At 36.3% G+C, this 21812-nt stretch overlaps 1 protein-coding gene across 7 annotated transcripts in view; it reads right to left on the reverse strand.

The window, feature by feature from the left end:
- The window catches only part of TBC1D4 (TBC1 domain family member 4), a gene marked incomplete at its 3' end in the record, with an annotated part of 156211 nt that overhangs the window by 25377 nt on the left and 109022 nt on the right, over nt 1–21812 (reverse strand). For 3 of the 7 annotated variants that reach the window (XM_084235613.1, XM_084235609.1, XM_084235608.1), the window contains 6 exons: nt 19759–19850; nt 19109–19219; nt 14962–15081; nt 11112–11186; nt 9521–9747; nt 7610–7774 (listed from right to left, as the gene is read on the reverse strand). In XM_084235613.1, coding sequence (XP_084091739.1) covers nt 7610–7774; nt 9521–9747; nt 11112–11186; nt 14962–15081; nt 19109–19219; nt 19759–19850 — 790 coding nt within the window. Of the gene's footprint in view, nt 1–2992; nt 3017–7609; nt 7775–9520; nt 9748–11111; nt 11187–14961; nt 15082–19108; nt 19220–19758; nt 19851–21812 lie in introns of all 7 variants that reach the window. The other 4 variants (XM_084235612.1, XM_084235611.1, XM_084235607.1 and 1 more) reach the window with 3 other exon arrangements.

The raw sequence follows: 21812 nt of genomic DNA on the forward strand, positions 1-21812 counted from the left end.
TCCTTATTTGTATTTGGAATGAATGGCAGTAATATACATTAGAAAACTGCTTTTTAAGACACCTAGTTAGCATTGCCTCTACTGAAAATTTACAAAATTGAAAATGAATAACTAGGAATAACTAGAAAGGAAGTGCATTGTGGAGAACTCTCCAATGTGGAGAAGTCACACCTATTTTTCTATTGATATATCCCTATATACTTCTTATTTCCAGTCACTGATTAACCAAAAACCACAATCCATGAACACAAATGAGGGCTTTATAATGGAAGGAAATAGACCATATTATGTGTATAACATATAATATGTGTCCTACTGGACAATGCATTGATCCAAAGCAATGGACAGGCTATTAACCCATATAAACAAAGCTTCAAGATAACTTGTTTAATTTATCCTTGACCAAGTATTTATAGCCTAAACTTATCAACTACTAAATTAATATTAATCTTTTTATGTTAACACAGAATATTTAATGCAAACTTGCCTGCTTTAATAAAAGTTACATTGTACATAATGAAAGTATTTTAATGACCACTTGCAGATTCACACTTTGCCTTTGCTGCAGTTGTTTTATTTCCCACCAGTCAAATAGATAGACTTTTCACAAAGGTAAACTCTTCTGCCAGAACCCTTTTACAAAGTACTAAGCAGCAGCCTACTTCCTCAGCCTCCAGCCCCCTAGCTCCTATCAAAAATTTACTAGTGTTGGCCTCCCCGGTAGCACAGTAGGTTTAGCGCCGCGCTGTGAAGCTGTCTGCAGTCTCTGCAGTGTGGGTTCAATTCCTGGCTGGCCAGGGAGATACCCACATGGCACAGCAGACCTCTCCTGTCTCGCCCACTGCTCCCCTCAGCAGTGTCTTCAGTCTGTCTGCCTGTTCTGCTCCCCGCTCTGTCTCTAGCGAATTCTCTCACCCTCCCACGCCACTGGTCTGTACCCCAGTTCTTGTACAAATAAATTTTTAAAAATAACATTACTAGTATCATAAAGTCCAAATAACTGAGTATACACTGACTGAATTTATATCTAAATCAAAACACATTATAACTCAAGTAAATAAAATAAAACAATTAATGTGATGGCAACTATTTCCCAGAAATCTGAACAAGGTTTCTCTGTTTGTAAAGGTCTCAAGAAAGGCTGCCTGAAATAACACGATGATGAAACCATAAAATTTTCCCACAGACTCCACCATATAATTATACTCTTAACCTAATCAGTTGCACCAGGTTCATCTAAGTTCTGGCTTTCAGCTGGGTATACACCTGTCATCCTATGGAAAATCTTTAGTAACTAAAAGAAATTGAGATCAAACTATTCTAGTGAAAATCAATACATAGCATTTTAGCTATGAGTCAAAAGAAATAAATTAATCTGTGGCACAATGTGTTTTAACAAGTGGGACCAGTTATTCAGTGTGGATGGAAATTAGAAATTCTGTGCTAATCATGGGGGAGCAGGGTAAAGGGGTAAATCTGGTAAAGGTGGAGAGTGGAAAGAAGACACTTGGTGGGGAGCATAACGCAGTACATACAGATGTCAAATTATAATGCTGTACATCTGAAACCAATGTTACTTCAGCAAAAAAGAATTATAAAATAAACTCAAACAGAATAGAGGGTCATAAAGAGATTTCCTTGATTCCTGATCCCTATCCTATTTTTATATTTTCCCAAGAATTATTCCATAAACATTCATGCTAACATAAACATGAGTGAAATAATGAAAAAATGATAAAAATATTATTTTATTCACAGGTACTTTTAAGTCATTTTAGCAAGTTACTTGTTTTATTGTCTTTGTTACTTTATTGCTTTATACGTTCTCTTATGTGTACTCATGTCTTTATAGCCTAAGATTAAGAAAAATGTATCAAGCAAGATATTAAACCTCCCGAGGGTTAAATCTAACCACACATAAAATAGGGAGATACCTATATCTGTATAGTTATAGTACCTGTATAGTTATAGGCAGACACCTGTTATAGTTATAGGCAGTGATACAGAATTTTATGCCTGGAGGAGACCCTAAAAGGATACAAGGTCAAACTAACATTTCCATTAGGCTTTTGAAAATAGATATGAAGTATTAGTTAAATAGTCTCATACCCAAGACAAAAAGGTATATAGGTCAATTACAAATCCAAAAAAGCGTAACTTTTTTTAATCTTATTAACATGGCAAAAATAGTTTTCTCAGAGCTTATTTCTCCTTGAACATCTTACTGTAGAGTCCAATCTTATATGTGATTTTTGCTCAAATCAAAAGAAATAGAAATGTTTGTGGCCCTGAAAAGGAAGATGGCCTGTTTTTCACTGAACTTGTGAGATGAGATGAATAACAAAAATCAGAACAAAATAAAGAATAGTCACCTTTTGTTAGCAATGATTGAATGTTTACCACAAAAGCACACTGGTCAGGAGGAAGCAAAGATGTAGTCAGACTTCCACAGAAAGGAAGTAGGTGTTTTCTGTGTCCCAATTAGTGGGAGGTATGGGAGACCTCAGCAGTATAGAAAGTAACCAAGTGACAGGAATAATGATGGACAAATATGTACTAATAATCCTCTTCAGGTGAAAACCACATTAGATTTTATCATCATGTTTCTTTAGGATCCTTATTTCTGTATCTTCTTGAAATTTTGAATGAATTTCTTATGCATATGTACAAAGGACTTCCAAAGAAGCAAGTTTATGTCTATTAACTTAATATAAAAATTAGGCTTTGATGGAAGGCCAAAGCACTGTCCTAAGGAGATATCAACATGGAATAGAGTAGAAACAGGATTTCTGTTTGCAATCAACATTTTATATAATCAGCTGTGATTTTTCACTACACCAGGGCTTTTATTTTCCCTTCCATAAAACCCTAATAGCACTGGAATGATGGCATGCAATCAGGAGACAGCCAAAAATAATTTTGAAACTAATGGTAATATTCAGTTGGAAGAATTTATCAGTTTTTAAATGAAAATATTTAGATCTCTAATCACCTTGATTCTGAAGCAGTGTCCTGTCTAGTACAATAGGAAGACAAGGAAGATCATTAGCACAGAGAGATATCTAAACTGAGGATTTAGAATAAAAAGGCATTCTCATAAATCATCATCATAGACAAGGTTACTTCAATAATGAACCATAAAAAATATTCTATATTTTATCTGTGAAAAGGAGAGAACTATAAGAACCAAAACTGTAACACAAAATAGTTAATCAGCAAAAATCTTACTTTCTCATAGAAAAGTTTTATAAGTAAATAGCAGAAATGACTTTTGACCAATGAACTCCAATATAAATAATTGTTCACTTATAGGATTAAAAGCTGAGAGAGAAGTAACTGTAAGGAGTGACCATATGTCTGTTGATACAAAGGATATATAATTGATAAATAGATGTTATATAAACACCATATCACCGAGACAATTATACTTTAGCCACTAAACATTGAAATAACAATAAATTTTTAAAAATTAACTTAAAGACAAATCATAAGCTATTCCTCTTCACTTATTTCAATTCTATGCAAAGAAACCCACTAATCAATAAACCATGATACTAAAATTATCTTGGCTCCTTTTTCTTGACCTATTAAAAACATAATGTGACCTGTTTTTAATATTCAGAATAGTCATCCTGGAGAAAGATGTCTAACTGAATCTAAAATTTTGAATTAATTTGCCTTTTAAAACTGAATATTAGTCTATATGCTAACCTATTCTATACCTTATTTGACTACTCCTATTTAGAATTGCATTTTATATAACTATAAGATGAGGTGCTTATATGAAAGGAAATTAAAATTCAAAGTATTATGAATCTCCACTCCTAAATATTCTAAATAGTCCCAGCTATCATGGTAATCATGTGTGCATAATGTTCTTTCTGAAACTAGTAATAATGAGAGATGTAGATAGAGTTCAGCGATTCTTGGGATGCAGAGTTCAGAGATGTAAAGTTCAGAGATGTAGAGTTCAGAGATGCTTGGGTTAAAACCACAAGCATGAATATCCTTTTTAGAAAATATACAATGAAGTATTCAGAGCAAAGGACATGAAGTGTGCAACCTATTCAAAAAAAAGGCTTAGCATTAGGAAATACATACATATATACATACACACACATGCACATAATACACAGAGTCATCCTTGCTTATTTGAAGATAATACATTCTGAGAAATGCATCGTTAGGTGATTTTTCTGTCATTGTGCAAGTATCTTAGAGAGCAATTACATAGGCTTAGATGGCACAGTCTGCTACAGGCCTTGGCGATACTGGGGCCACCATCACTGTTGGCCAAAATGTCACTAAACAACATTATATACGTAAATGGGCAGAGGGAATGATTAAGCCAATGTGGCAAATGTTAAAAACTGATGAATCTGGATAAAGGGCTAACAGAACTTGTCTATAATATTTTTGTAATTTTTTTTATAAATCTAAAGTTATTGCAAAATATAAAAAAAAAAATCAAAAACCAAAATGCAAACATAAAAAACATCTACAAGATTGTATCTAGTAAACTGATGTCTAACCAATTTACTAGCTGAAATAAGCCTATTAAAAGTAAATTTTGCCAACACTTTCACTACTAACATGTGTTACTTGTCATCAATAATGCACAGGTATATACAACTAAAAATATACACAATAATATCCAGCACAGCACTCTCTTAACAGCCAAAAAAAAAACTAGCAATAACCCACATGTCCATTGACAAAAAGAATGAGTAAGTTGTGATATACTAAAGGTAATACTATACAGTAATAAAAAATAAATGAGTTGAAATGTGCATAAAAACAAGAACAAATCTGCCATGTGAATGTTCAGTGAAAGAAGTCAGACATAAAAGAATACATGCTGTATCATTCCATTTATGTAAAGTTTAAAAATAGGCAAACTTAAATCATGATACTGGAGGTCAGGATGAGGGGTAGTGATAGAAGGGAAAATGAGAAAATTTTCAGGGATGCTGTTAACATTCTATTGAGGACCTGGGTGGGGGTGATATAGTGGTTCACTGCGATGATTTACTGGGCTATGTGCTCATGACAGGTGTACTTTTTTATCAATGTTTTGTTTTGTTTTTAAAGATTTATTTATTTATGCACACCAGAACTGGGGTACAGGCCAGAGGTGTGGAAGGGTGAAAGGATTCATCAGAGACAGAGTGGGGAACAGAAAAGGCAGATGGACCAAAAGCACTGCTGAGGGGAGCAGCGGGCAAGACAGGAGAGGTCTGCCATGCCATGTGGGTATCTCCCTAGCTGACAGGGAATCAAACCTGTGCTGCAGAGGCTGCAGACAGCTTCATAGCGCTGCATTCAACCCGCCATGGCACTGGGGAGGCCCTAGTATATTTTTTAATCAATCTTTCTGGCCTACTGATTTTATATTGTCAAATTGCAAAAAAGTATACAAAAGTATAAACAAAGAGAGGCAATTTTTAGAATTTCTCAGCCAAGAAAACATTAGAAATTACAGAAAATAAGGTGAATTTTATAGATCCTACAAATTTAAAGTTCTCTAAATGCAGTAAGTCTAGCTCTTCAAATAAGATACCTACAAAAATAATTTTTTAATGAAAACTATATTTGCCCTCTGACTTCAATCTTATACTATTAGGGCTGAGATGTAGAGGGCTAAGGAAACATATGAGCAGAATAATAATTATCTTGAAGCAGAAACTACTAAAGATGACTAGATAACCTTATATTAAACACCAAACTAATCTTCAAATGAAAGTCACTTCATTTATAGTCTACAACCTTTTACCTTCTTAATGGTTATTCCTGATTGTCACTTTGTTTTAGTAAGGAAACTGGGATTCTCCAGAAACTCAATTTTAATGAACACAACAGTAAGAAACTGCAAATGGATTTCATTAAAAGTGCTGTATTCTTATTAATAAATGCTACAATAGAGATAAGGCAAACTGATATTTTTACATGTGTGCATTCTTGGTTCTCTAATTCATTTCTTGCTCCATATATAATATTTTGTTAACTTCCTTTAAATCTTCTCCCACAAACTTGTTCCTGAAAAACACCTTGAAGTCAATTCTTCATGCTTCCTCATTACTCAAGTTTGTTCTAGTTCAGGGAAAGTTTAGATTCAAAATTTTATTGATCTAGTATTAGAATGAAAAAAAATGGCACACATGGACAAACAATATACAGACACAATTCAAAGATTAGTCTAATGTAACTAATAATTGCTAACTTGGGGATTTCCTAAGCCTAAAAAAAAAGGAAGCCAAAAAAATACCCAGCAAAAATTTAATAGGCATACAGACTAGTTGATAGCATGTATACCTCTTGTTGACTACCAAGAATTGCCAATTGTCAAACAACCAGGAACAACCCAAATGTCCATCAATGAGAGCAAAGTTTCTTGTATTAAATGGAATACTATACAGTGATGAAAATGAATAATCAGATTCTACAAAAAATCAGAAATAAATCTCACAAACTTCTAACTCAACAACTGTCCCCTAGAAAAGTTCTTAATTTATCCTAACACTTTCTAAAGGTTACTAACAACACACTAAGAATTTAAATAGTCAATAAGATCTCATAATTTCAAATGTTAAGAAAAAGCAATTCTCCAAAAATGACTAAATCTAACTTGTGTAGTTGAAAAAGCAAATATAACTTAATAGGCTATTCATTTCAATACTGGATACAAAATCAAAGGTCTAGAAAATGCAAAAGATCTATTAGGCTATCTGAAAGAGTTACTGTCAACATGATTCTGTATCCATTGTGTGATGCACATTGAGATTCAGAAAAGTAAGTCTATGTCATTGATAATCAAATAAATGCCTATATAATATTCTATAAATTTAAAAACAGATATATCTGACCCATCACTTTATTACAGTTGTTTAAATAAGTGGCCTTTAACTTTCATAAGGTATGTACACAGAGGGCCTCCCCAGTGGCGTAGTGGGTTAAGCACAGTGCTCTGCAGCTGTCCGCAGCATCTGCAGCTCTGATTCGATTCCCAGCCAGCCAGGGAGACACCCACATGGCGCAGGAGACCTCTCCTGCCTCACCCACTGCTCCCCTCAGCAGTGTTTTCGGCCCTTCTGCCTGTTCTGCACCCTGCTCTGTCACTGGTGAATTCTCTCACCCTCCTGCACCTCTGGCCTGTACCCCAGTACTTGTATAAATAAATAAATCTTTAAAAAAAAAAGTCCAACTCTTAAAAAAAAAAAAAAAGATGTACACAGAGGCTAAGAAAAGAAAGTTTTGATCAAGGCCAATTTGCTTAGTATGTATTAGTACCAGGTTTTGTTCCTTCCAAAAAACAAAGCTTATACCCTGGGACCCACTGCAAAGAAGCACACAAAAAGTACTCCCCCCAAAAAATTTAAAAAGATAATTATGGAATCAGAAAGTTAGTTTTAAAAGTTCTAAAACACTGATTTTAAAGTTTTCTTAATAACATTAATTGGAACTGCAACCAACACAATTAGAAACAGATTAGAACAAGCACAATGTAAAGATGTGTAAATGTCACTCCAAAATGAATGAGGCACATTTTAGTAATATATCAGTATATCACTGCAAAACATTTTGCTTTGCAAACAGAGGACACTGATCTCACCTGATTTCATTTTCATACTGTGGGGACAGTCTACCTGAATTCTGGTAAAAGCTTTTCAGGAAAGAGGGGGCAGTGAAGGAAGGGGCAGAGAAGGAAGTGTGAAGACTTGGAAGACTGGAGGAAGAATTACTCTCCTTGTGCATGCGCCGAACTGATGGAAGAATGCTGAATACAGAAAATACAGCAAATTTGTCTTAATTTATATTTCAGCAAAATCTTCATTCACTATGAAAAAGCATATAAACAGGTTCTTGCTATTAATTTAATCATTGTTTGAAAGGCTTAGGACTGGATCTTATCTGGGGAAAAAAAGGAGCATGCACTTTTCTAGTTAGATAACTATGACCAGTTTCACTCTTTCATAAATTGAGCTCATCTACGTGGTATTTCGAACCATATGTGTTTATCTCTATAAAATTCTTAACAGTTTTCAGACAAAAAGTGTCTGTTCTTACATGCAAAAGATACTTCACGGGGAAAAAAGTAGTAAAGCACAATAATTACAGGAAACAAACTCCAGAAGGAAAAACTGATTATCAGTAGTTCAAAGACTTAAGTATTTTAAAGATATAAACCCTTCCAAAAATTCAAGAACAGCATGTATGGTTATTGGAAGTCATCATAACACATTTGGTTTGACAAACATTAATGTCCATGTTCTTTGCTGCAGCCTATGGGATTGTGCAGACAGGATTTTATCCAAATCCCTCAATTTCCTACATAATTCTTTTTCTTAGAAGATTCTTTCTGTAGCAAGTTTCACAATGAAACAAAATGCATCTCTTAACATTGATAGAGATAATATGAGCTTCTAGATTATGAAATGTAGTAACATTGACTGGATTTATAATAATCTAAAATAATTAATGTTTTAATTGGAAAAAAAGGAGATTTATTGCCTCAGATAAATATAAATGAGGTGATCATACCAAGACTTGATATATACATGAATACTCCACTTTTTTTTTATTTTTACAAAAGAGCATCTGAAAAGAAATAATGTATTGATTTATTTTTATATATCCTAAATATCTTATTTTTTATCCCAAACTTAGAGATTCAAAAACAATAATAAAATTGTAACCTGGAAAAAATGGTAGTAAATTTTATAACTGCCAATATAAAAATTTATCCTATTTTTACTTATGAATTCATGATACAATCCTGCTTCCTGTGCCAAACTCACATGTAAGGAGGAGAAATAAAATTATTCCTGCGATACAAATTCTGTTTTGTGCTACACATTAAGAAGCATAATCAAATGCCCAACCCAGGTTTAGCCCCTTTAATATCCCTTCCCAAATGCCAAATAATTTTATAAAATTATTTTTTAAATACTATGTAAGATAATTTCTTATGACCACATTCTGACAACTAGGGTAATGTATAGTTTTTTATTCTGGATAAAAATTTTAACAATTTTTATATTTGGTTTTAATTTATTATGAAATAAAAATACAGTCAAATTTTATCACATAGGTGAAGGTAAAATTAGGCAATCTTTTTAACCCTTGTATTTTATAGCAGGCTAACAGGATGTGCTACTGCTATCTTATTCTTGAATTTGCTGACTTTGTTTCAACAGAGGCATCAGTCAGAAGACAGCAAAAAACGTGTTGTCAGCAGGTTTTTCCAACAAAACAACTGTATGATAACCTGTCTCCATTTTGGGGGGGGGGGGTAAACATTTCCATGCAACATATTTAATCTCTTCTCTTTGGGTATGCTTTAAATCTTGCCTCATTTACCTAGGAACTGTGGTTTTTATAATTCAATGTATTTTTATGGCCTTTCCAAAAACTCAAGTGTTGGCTACAGCATGAAGCTACAATACTTCCTGACTCCACCGTGATCAACACAGAGTGACAAGAGAATTTTATGTCACATTCCAGAGAGAGGTTTTGGACTCACCTGCACTGTTCGCTGGAGCTCTGCCTCAGAAGAGGAGAGCGTACCCCGTGGGCCCTCCCATCCTGTAAATGCAGCTTTCTCTTTGTGCTCGAAGGTGGGTGGCTGAACGTGTGTGCCCTTCTTCGAAACTGTGGGGAGTCAGAATCCTCCTCGGGGAACGTGTGCCAAGCTGAGGACAGTGGGGAGGCTGGTGGAGTCCCCGGTGGCGAGTCTCCTGGTGAACAATCCTAAAAGGCAAGGAACAGTGAGTCTCTCCTTCCTAAGGGATCATGGCAGATCTGCTTCAACACAGAGCTCAAAAGTAACAGGGTGCTTCTTCTTCCTCCTGAGTCATGACAAAACTTTTTTTTTTTTTTTTTACTCAATCCATGCAGAAGGCTAATCAGTATCACCACAAACCACTTCTGATAAGCAGCTGTAAGACAACATCCGTAAAGATAGCCCAGAAAGTAAAAGGGAGGATAAGAAAGGTATCCTTTCCCCTAAAGCTTTGTGGTTAAAATGCTACAGCTACTGTATTTTTGTCAGTGTTGTAACAAAGATGAAAAAAGATCGGGACCAAAAGAGGGTGGAGCCTGTGTTTTACATATCGACTGATTTCCGTGACATATCAGCTGCATGTTTCCTGTACTGTCAAAACAATATCACAATGCGTAAGTGTTCAAATCTCATGGCACAGCCTCTAGGAAAATAAAATAAAGCCTGTTAAGTATCTTCCTTCACTGTGGATGTTTCTATCCAACTCCATGGTCCCTGAGGTAAAATTTTTTAAAAGACATGAAAAACAGGAAATGAATGAAAAGTGAGCTATGCGGGAACGCATCTCGTGTTGCATGGGTAGACATCATAAATCTTTCAGTCGAGACAGGTAGGCTGTTTATGCTTCCCAGAACAGGCGCATTGTAGAATTGTCTAGCTTGATAAACAAGGGCTAGGGCTAATAGACTCACTGCTGGTTAAGTCCTCAATTCCCTCAATGTGTAGTAAAAAACATTTTAGTATTTTCCCATTTAAAAAAAAAAAAAAAGGTCACATACACCTCAGGTAACATGTTGCATGGTACAGGAAACAGGAAACCAAACCTACTGAGAATTGTCTAGGTGATAACGAAGAGCCTTGTGTTGCAGTTAAAATGGTAAAAAAAAAATAAATAAAAGTAAAAAAAAAAAGTGGGGGAATAAAAATTAACATGGGAAGAGAATAAAAGATGTAAAGATCACTCCAAAAGTGCAGCCATGACATGCCTCACTTTTCTATGGCTTCGGAGCAACATTAATTACTACTTATTACTAATAATTACTGTCCTCCCAGAGTAAAGTATCTCAAAACAGCAAAAACCCCAAAAGCGACAGCCAGGCTGGTGGGAAACAGTATTCTGTCTGTCCCAATACAAGAACCTCAGCTAAATGAAGAGCTAAATACTTAGCCAATACCCAGCAGCTTCTTACTTAAGGTAATAAACCTCAAATATTAATTGTTTTAAAAGTCATAAAGGACCCAAAATAAGATAACTAGAAAGTCATATTACCATATCAGTGTTGGTTTTTGCCAAGTTGCAATTAGCAGTGAAAAAGGAATCCTTATTAGATACCTTCTCTGAAGCAAGGCTGTTGGCTCTTTCAAAGCTGTCCATGCTTCCGAGCCGACCTCTCATTCTGTTAGCTCCCTGAGTGAAGAGAGTTAAATTAGATTGTTCGTCCAAATGATCTGAATTGTTAAATTCCTGCTATAAATGGAAGTTGCAAGTTACTGTCTTCAAGTTAGCATGAAATCGATCCTTCTGTGGTTCTCTCAAATTTGTTGGCAGTATTAACAGCCGTGCCAACACAGTAAATAGAACTAACTATTCACTATCATTTCCATAATTTCTAAGCCAGCCATCAGATAACCAGGCATTCAGATCAAGGTTAATCATTATTCACTCATAAAATAAGGAGACCCTCATTAGATCAGTGAGACCCCCCCCCATTAACTTTGTGTCTCATCCAAATAAAATTAAATGTGGAAGTCATAATACAAAAAGCCACAAGTTAAAAATGGCTTAATACATACAACCTATATTACAAACACCATAATTCTCATTATAGGATTACATTAAGTATAGGTTATAGAAATATATAGAAATACATAGAATTAAGCTTCATTCATTGTTCCATAATACAAAACTAATTCAATAAAGCAGTTCTCTCTAGATGACTAGGTACCAGTTTGCTTCAATATTGGTGAAATATTCTTATTTTTCTTTTCACACTATAGCTGATCTAAGAAAGAGGAATAAAGTAGATCTATAATCTATTTTTTCAATTTACATAGAATTGGGAACCACATCGCAAAGGTTTTGAGAGAAAATACAGACTGGGGAGTTCTACATAACTCCAGAATACATGGAAAAGTTTTAGAATGAATAAACAAGAAACATAAGTCAAGTCTATGGGACAGTGACTCCAAAAAATAAAAGTGCAGTGCTTATATAACACTTGATAGTTTGCAAGTTCATCTCCATGCATTCTTGGATTTAATTATCTGGAAGAGAAGAAGGGACTAATTTCATTGTAATTTTTATGTAATTTAACTTGATGCAAATTTAATATAATTCATTTTTAATTGATGTAATAACTGCGCAAAGTTTCAAAAGTCAAATTGTGTACTAAACTTACAGTGGACATGGCATTCACCAAACCTTTTTCACACAACAAATCTTATTCCCCAAAAGCAAACACTGAAACTATTTTTATTGAAGTTTCTGCTATTCACTTATATAACTCTTCCTTAATTTCCATTTTAGGTACTATTGATTTCCTACTTTGGAAGATGAGACTTTTAGTAGTCTTACTTCATTACCATGCCCACATACACTTCTCTCTTTTCACGGAAATTATGAAACAAGTTTCAGTTAAATCAAAATTTTGTGCTTAGTTTTTATCACTTTGTAAATACTGTTTGCACTTGAAGACGAACTTTACTGTTTAGTACAACTCACATCATATACAATTTGGTTTTCATGGAGTTAACAACTGACTCAGCAATCACTAGTTTAAGAGTTTCCAAAAGACCTCTCAGTATGGTCAAACATCACATAACCTATCAATCACAATTTTTATTTTTCTTTGAGCAACGCATTTTGGAAACCTGTCTTCCTGCTCCAGTCTAGACTACTGTAATTTAGGTTTGCTGAATAGATCTTCCCAGTGTTTTACTTCATGGTTAACCTAGAAATTTCCTTTGAAATCTGATGCTATTCTATAATGGAATTTCCACTTTCCTGACATGTGGCTTCCACTTTTTTTAGTTTACTTTCTCATTTAGTGAAACATATACTCCAGGTGCTTTCTGAGAGTGGGACGTACACTCTAAAAATAGTTATATGTCTGTAAATGTCATTATTTTGTGCTTATATTTCATTAATGGTTTTACTGAATATATAATTCTGATCAGAATCTTACCTTTAGAATATGTCAGCACTGCCAAGTATTCTCTGGTCCAGGAGTCTTTTGTCATTATGATTTGAGCCTGTATATGTGTGACCTGCTATGTCTCTCTGGAACAGACTCTAACTTTGCCCTTAGGGATTCTGAAACTTTGCAATGATATGCCTTGGCATGACATTATACAGTTAACAACTGGACCCATTAAATCTGGAAGCACATTCATCAGTTCTGAGAAACTTCTAAAATTGTTTCTTGGAAAATTTCTCCATGTCTTTTCTCTTTTTGATGTGGGGACATGCATCTAAGGAGGTGAGATCCTAAGCTCAGAATCATACACAGTGTTGTAAATCAGTGTCGCCTCAATTAATATATCTGTGTATATGTACTCCACCATGAATGTTAATTCACACACTTCAACTAGTGGACAATAGGTATCTATCTAAAGTCTGAAGAAAGCCTGAAATGAGGACTGCTTTCCAATAACTGACACTTTCATTAGAGAATCTCTCTCTTTTGAAAATATATCTATTAATAAATATAAACTAGTAGATATTCATCTTTTGGAAAACTTCAACTTAAGAGAAAGCAACAAACAATCACAACACAAGACTGTCTTTTCACCTCAAACAGAAGTTTTTTTGGTTTTAATATATTATGGTTTGGAAATACAAGTGTCAAGCCTTTTCCCTTGAACTTACTTTTTAATTGTTAATGAGCTGAGCTTCTATGCATTTAAAAAATGTATCCTATTTCATAAACAACTGTAGTTAGATCAATAAAATATTTAAAAATGGCAGTAATTATGAGCTGAGCTGTTTGGCAAGAGTGTCAATTTTCTACGATAACACTCAGAGAGAAAAAAACGAACCAGCAAAGTTTAGAAGTTCCCTTTTCTAGATAACCTTTAATCCAACATGGGTAGCTGCCAACCTTCCCAACAAGTACATGCTGCTGCAAATGGTGCAAGTAAGACCTTGTTAGGTCACATGATTTACAGTACTTGGCAGCACTTAGGACACCAACGCTACAGCCTACACATTGACCAAAATAGACTGGCTGTGCCCTTGCTGCAAGAGTCACTCCAGCCACTCATGGCTACGTGAGAGGCACTTCAAAGTCAGCCAGGCAAGCATGGTCAAGAACGACAAGGTACCAAAAGAGGATAAAGAGAGTAACACTCTAAATACCCATCTGTCATTCTAGACATGACAGAGATTTCAGAGCTAACCACAATAGGCACCACCTCCTATCTGCAGTGTGTTACTTTCCTAACTAACGGACATTTCATCCTCCCAGTCACGTGAAATAAGTATTAGGAAGCCCAATTCATAAATGGAGAAACTATGACTTAAAAAAGGTAAATAATTTGTCCAAGAGCATAAGCATAAAATCTGCCAAGAGCAGTTGAATTCAGGCCCCCTGACCTTCTACTTAAGTGGCCTCTCAACTAAAACTCTTACCAATTCCTGACAACCCATGTAGACTTGGTTGCCCTGCCTGAACCTCCAGGTCTTTTCTGACCTCCAGCCCCAGGACCTCTACCTTGTTTGACCACACCTGACAGCTTTAGGACAAGATTGTTCAGGAAGAGGGAAATAGAGGGGAAGGAGAGCTGCTTTGCTTATTTTTTAACAGACTATATCAACTTACAAAATGGAATACACAAATTTCTATTTATTTACTCTTACTATTTTTAGCATTTCTTATCAGCTCCTAAGAATGAGTGAAAATGTAAGACTTCTTTATAACATGATGTGACAAATGATAATATGTTCTTATAGTACTAGGTATCAAAACTCTATGAGCCCCTTTTCCATCCATGTCTCTACTAGTCACCTCTATTGCTCAAGTTCAGGTAACAGAAACACCAGATTTGAGGATGAAACTTTATTTTAGGAGATTAAAATAATCTTACTCTTTTCTTAAAGGAAGTCTGTGAGCCAGTTGAAAACTAAACAACACAGCTAGAAAATACAAACATTATTACCTAAAAGAGCTTTAACTTAATCTTACCCTTGAGAAGATATTTTCCAGGGAGCTAGTTAAAGATCTCTTTGCTTTATTTTTCAGAACGTCAAGTTTGAACCTTCCACTGCTCGTCGCATTTTCTGGGATTGTACTATTTGAAATAGTCTGTAGGAAGAAAAACAGAGAAGTTTTAATTTGGAAATACTCAAGGTCAAATGAGGCTTGAAAGACAAGTCTATGAGTAAGCCATTGAAAAGCACAAGAATTCTTTTGTGACTCTATTAAGAAGAAATAATTTATGTTCCATATTATGAACATACAGAAAAGGGTTTAATTTTTACATTGTAAGTAATAAAAAAGAGTATGATCTTTCCTTTATGCTTTTCCTTTTTCACTAATAAATTCAGCCTGCATTTAACAAAAATTAGGCTTGAGATGTCATTTTTCACTGTGATTTTGATTAACAACTACAGCCACCCTTTTCTATGTTATAGATTTTATATCCAAATTACCAAGGAAACACTGGAAGTAAATTTCAAAGGACAAAGCACCTCCCAGTAAAACTGAATTCTGCTACTGCCGCTGTTATAACTCCATTTTCATTTATATGCAGGTTCATTTATCTTTTTGATCAACAAGTACTCACTGACAGTACTAAATTATATGAAAATCTACATTATTTCACTGTATTAAGTTCCATCTATATATTTTATCTTATTGATCTAATAAGCTACTGCATATATTACATGATTTTTTAAAAATATTTATTTATTTATGCATACAAGAACTGGGGTACAGGCCAGAAGTGCGGGGGATGAGAGGATTCACCAGAGACAGAGTGGGGAACAGAATAGGCAGATTGACTGAAACACACTGCTGAGGGGAGCAGTGGGCGAGGAAGGAGAGGTCTGCTGTGCCATGTGGGTAGCTCCCTGGCCAGGAATCGAACTCATGCTGCAGTGACTGCAGATAGCTTCATAGGCTGCATCTTAACCCTTTGTGCCATCAGGGAGGCCCTACTACATGATTCTTAACACCAGACAACTTCCAAGAGAGAAAGCTACCACTTGCTTGAGGAGAGACTAAATTCACATTAAGCTGTGACACTAAACAACATGCAAGTATCAAGTCTGGGTCTTAAGTGCCAAATATATAGGATGAATCCCTATCCAGGATTTATGAGTAGAGGGCATCACTTTGAAAATAATGTTTGGGGGAGAATTCTCTGAAAGGAGTGTTGAAAAGTCACCAGAAGGACAGGAACATAGAAAGAGAAAGGCTTTGTCACAGCATATGCAGGAGGTACAAAGGTCCCAGTGGGCACTGGGTCCATGGGATCACATAAAAAGATGCTTATGAAAGAAATATGACTCCCATCAAGGAAAGGGGAAAAGGAAAGAATGGATATGAAGGTGGGCTGAACTGGGCCCAGGGTGTGTATCAAGGACCAGAATGTTTCATTATTCTATGACTTTTAGGTGAAACACAAGAATAAAATAGGGATATTGTGTTAGCACTGAGAGCAAAGCCTGAGAAAGCTGCTCAGTAAGAATGGTTGAATGAATGGAAGGAAGAATGGAAAGCAGGAGGAAGAGAAAGGGGGAGGGGAGAATTTCACACCTGTCCAGAAAACAAGCAGATTATGAACAACTTGTCCTTTATGACCTGTAGTGTCCCCATCCCTGGGAAAGCGCACATCACACTCACTCTGGGCTACTGGCCACTGTTCAGCATCACTGAAACCATCAGAGATTTATACAAGCAAACCCATTAATACATTGGTCTCCATGTTCCTTGACTTCCCTATACTGTTGGACATTGTTGGTCTTATGACTTGAACTTTTCTCCTGCTTGTTCACACACCAAAATAAATTTTTTAAGTCTCTTTCTACCCCATTTTTTCCTTTAAGTCTTTTTCATTGGCACCATTTTTATTCACTAACTACCTGAAATGCGGTTGTTGGCCAGTATACTCTCCCAAGACTTCAAATCCATGCCGAAGCTCATTGAACTCTATATTTATACCATAAACTCAAACTCCTCTGTGAGCATCCCAACCCAATCCCCCCCTTTTTTTAAGAAAATATCTATTTATGCATACAAGTGCTGGGACACAGGCCAGAGATGCGGGGAGTGAGAGGATCCACCAGAGACAAAGTGGGGAACAGAACAGGCAGATTGACTGAAATACACTGCTGAAGGGAGCAGTGGGTGAGACAGGAGAGGTCTGTCTCGCCATGTGCCAACCCATTTTTCTAATTAAGTCTCAAACATATTTCCAAAGTTGAATTCTTTCCTGCTTTCTATCCCTCCCACACTAGAGTCTTCTTTCTGTATTTCCTAGCTCAGTTTCCCCAAACCTAAAATCTTGAAGTCTCTTCCAGCAACACACCCTTCCTTTCTTCAATGTATTGATCTAGCCAGTTAAAGTCTTAATGATTGTGCCTTCCAAAAGCACAAAGGACTCAATCCCTTTCCTCACACCCCCAGAGCTCTCCTTCAGCCTCACTTCAAGACAAGATAATTTTCTTCAGAACAGAATCAGTCAATCCATTTATATACTAGTACTCTCTCTGCCTTGTCAACATTTATATCATTGTATCAATCACACCATATTTTAATTCCATTACATGCTGGTTTCTCTTCTTAAACAGATGACGGAACAGGACTACAAAACTTCATCACCACTACCTACTACATAGCAGGCACTTGACACAAGTTTGCAAAAATTAAATGAATCGCTTCTTGAACATTTTATCACAAAAAATCTCCTAATGGAAGAATGTGACTTTAGACCTAACACTCTCAACATCTTTCTCCACTAACATTCCCCACAAATCCACCATCATTGTGACGGCAGAATTATCATTTTAAAGTATAAATCTGATATTAATATCTTACTTGAAATTCTTCAATGACATCAGGCCTAGCCTTCAAGGTCATTCATCACCTCACCTCTCCTCCCCTACCTTTACAATCTCATTTTCCCACCAACTCACAAGTTCATCCTAAAAAAAAAATAAAATCTGTACTTGGAGAGCCTGAATGGATGTTCATTCATGGTTACAAAATTACTGCATAATTTTGTGCTCATTTTTCTTTTCATAAAACACACTTCCTCAACTTTCCTGATTAGCAACTGTTATCTTTCCTAAAACGCCATTGAACCCCATACATTTCTCTTGAATTTTTCCTTCCCCCTTACTCTCCACCTCAGCAGCAAAGCTAAAACACAGCGACTTTTGTGCTCACTGCGCATTCCCTTAAAAAGCCCCTTTTTTGCCTGTGTTATATTATCTGTTTGTCTCCATTCCCTTTTTGAATATTTGAGCTCTTCTCTGGAGAGGGCATCATTTATTCATCTCTTTTTTGTCATTATTATCATATAGCTTGGTTCAGAGAAGATGCTCTATAAAGAATGTTCAATGGGGCCTCCCCGGTGGCAGCGGTTGAGCGCTGGGTTGCGAGGCTGCCCGCAGCCTCTGCGGCACCGGTTCAATCCCCGGTCGCTGGGTGAGGGTCCCATATGGCACATAGACGTCTCCTGCCACCCGCTGCTCCCCTCAGCAGTGTACTTCATCAGTCTGCCTGTTCTGGAAAATTCTCTCACCCTCTCGCGCTTCTGACTGTACCCAGTGCTTGTATAAATAAATAAATAAATCTTAAAAAAAAAAAAAAGTTAAAAAAATGTTCAATGAATAAGTTAAAGAATCACTAGTAACATGATATGTGATTTGTTCTGAATATAGTGAAATAAAGACATAAACTGAATTAAAGGTATGTCGTGATTCCCTTATAAGCTGCTGCTGATGCTTTGCTTTATCTATATGCATCTGGGAATACATTCTAAACCATGTGCATAAAGACAGCTTGCAGCCAAGATAGTCGATTTCATATTATTGCTTTTTGGGTGTTTGATTTCACCATTCAGGGCTGTGTAAGCTTATAATAAAATAAGATGTCCAAACAAATATAAAGTGATGGATCAACATAAGTAAAAATGCATGTTCACTTTAAATCATGGCCATTTACTCATATTGTTCTATCAAAACTACAAATGTTTTTTTACATTTTAAAAGCATCATATTTGACCTGTAGAACACACAGGAAAGAAACTCCCTGCATACCTTCTGTGGTTTCTTGACTAAATACATAAGCAAAACAAAAAAAGGTCAAGGAGAAAACATCTCACCAGCGGGCCTTCCCCAATGTGAACGTGTGTCTTCTGCTTGGCTTCACACAGCTGCCTCAGATGTAAAATCACAAGTTCGTTTTCCTCCTGGTCATTGAGTGGCTTCATCTTCTGTTGAACAGACAAAGCAAGAGGACACTAAGACCACAAAGTCCCTCTCATTTTATTTTCTTCTTACTGGGTTTTATGTCTGGCAGACAAACATAAAAAAAAGCCCAAATGGGGCCTCCCCTGGTGGCGCAGCAGTTGAGCGCTGGGCTGCAAAGCTGCCTGCAGCCTCTGCAACGCCAGTTCGATCCCCGGCCACCTGCAAGGGTCCCACATGGTGTGGCAGACCTCTCCTGTCTCACCTGTTATTCCCCTCAGCAGTGTACTTTGTCAGTCTGCCTGTTCTGTTCCCCACTCTGGCTCTGGTGAATTCTCTCACCCTGTTGTGCTTCTGACTGTACCCAGTGCTTGTATAAATAAATAAATCTTTAAAAAAAAAAAAGCCCAAATGCTCTCAGAAGCAAAAGCAACAATAACACTCTAGTTACTACCAAGTAAGACAATAGGATACACATCTCTGACTTGACAGAGGAATGAAAGGAGGATATGCAAGGAATTCTCATTCCTTAGATCATATTTGTGAGGACTGTAAATGACATTACCTGAACTCGTTCAAAGATGTCAGCTTGCTCATTATCTGTCAGTGATGAGAGATGCCTCTGTATTACCAGCTTGGCTCTCGGGGGATAGAGACCTAAGGAAAGTGATAGGCATAAGTGTTACACACTGTGTGGCTGTAGAGATTAAAATGTATGTGATGCATTGCAGCTTGTCTCTTAGCCAAATGGCTCTGAAGTTAAATCTCCTCAAGATGGACTCTGCTCACAGCAAATCCTGAAAGGCTCCAATGAAATGATTAAAAAAAAAAATGGAAAATGTCTTCACAAAAATTAGTGACCCCTGTCAGTGATACTGTAGTCAGAATAATTAATAAAAGATTTCTAAATGATACCAAATCAATAGTTTAAGCAGATTTAATATAAGTATATTAACCATTTAATATAACAAATTAGTTACCATAGAAACTCACAGTTGAATTAACATGAATCTACTTCCTGGCATGGAAATAAAAGCTAAATACTAGTCTGAGCAAAACTCTCTAAATCTAAAACTTGCCATTAAAAAAGATAACTAATAATATTAAAATACAGAGTTACAACTTAGAAATCTCCTCATGCAGATCTTGGTCAGTGGTAATAAAACAGCAAGGCTAGCTTTAGCATTCAGTGACATTCAGTGACATTCAATGACATTCAGTGACATTAGTATTTAGTGATGGTATTATTATTTTACCAAGAAACCGTTTACCTCTTTATAGCATGTTATTTATATAATTATTATACTCTTACCCAGAATGTATGTCATTAGGCAAAAATCTTTTCCATGAAAACATTTCTATTAATTTTTTTTAAAAAAGAGAAATCTTTATTCATATAGACAATGATTAGTTTTTATTACAACTTTTCTATTTACATTTTTATTTATTCATGTCTACAACTGACCACACTTTTTTTTTTTTAAAGATTTATTTATTTATACAAGCACTGGGTACAGTCAGAAGCGCCGGAGGTGAGAGAATTCACCAGAGCAGAGCGGGCAGAAGGACCGAAGTACACTGCTGAGAGGAGCAGCGGGTGGCAGGAGAGGTCTGCAAGCCATGTGGGACCCTCCTCCGGTGGCTGGGGAGCAGCCGGGAATTGAACCGCCGCGCTGCAGAGGCTGCGGGCAGCTTCACAACCCAGCGCTCAACTGCTGCACCACCAGGGAGGCCCTGACCACACATTTTTAAGAAACAGATCTTATTTATACAGGTGCCACTTAGAGTACTGCTATTATACTTTGATTAGAAAGAGGACATCAGGGGCCTTCCTGGTGGCCAACGGGTTAAATGTCAGCACTATGAAGCTATTCCCAGGCACTGCAGCACAAGTTCGATCCCCCACCAGGGAGGTGACCCACGGTGCCACAGACCTCTCCTGTCTCGCCCGCTGCTCCCCTCAGCAATGTATATCAGTGGTTACATTTCTTCTGCTCCCCACTCTGCCTCTGGTGAATCCTTTCACACCCCGCACCTCTGACCTGTACCCAAGTTCCTGTATGCATAGATAAATAAATCTCTAAAAAAAAAAAGAAGAGAACATCAGTTCTATCTAATATTTAATGACCCCTGTAGGTAAACTGGTACTTTAAAATCACTAAGAGTGAAATCAGTTCAAAACAGGAATTGTTTTAAAGGAACTAGAATACACATCACAGTCACCAAAATGCGTACAGTGCTACCTAAAACAGGACCTGTTTTAAGCCATGATGAGAATCAGAAAGAAAAGTTTCTGAGAACATCTCAGTTCCACTTTTCTTCATGCAAAGTACAACAAAATTCTGTGACAAGCTCTGGGATCGCAAACAAAAACCTTGGGCACTAGGATTCATTTTGAGGTGTGGTGCCAGTCTCCACCAGAGCTTAGCATTTGGGGGCTAAGTCTTTGGAACAGGTTCTTTTGAGACTATCTTAAGAAACTGATTGCCACAACTTGTTTTGTTTACTTTTGTTATATCTACTATTCTAGTGTCTTATTAACTTGCAAGAAGATAAAAGAAAAGACAAGAAGCAAAGAGGATGGTTGCCTAGAATATGTAACAAAATTGTTAGTCCACT

The sequence above is a fragment of the Talpa europaea genome, assembly GCF_964194135.1.
Source record: "Talpa europaea genome assembly, chromosome: 6".
Classification (NCBI taxonomy): domain Eukaryota; kingdom Metazoa; phylum Chordata; class Mammalia; order Eulipotyphla; family Talpidae; genus Talpa; species Talpa europaea.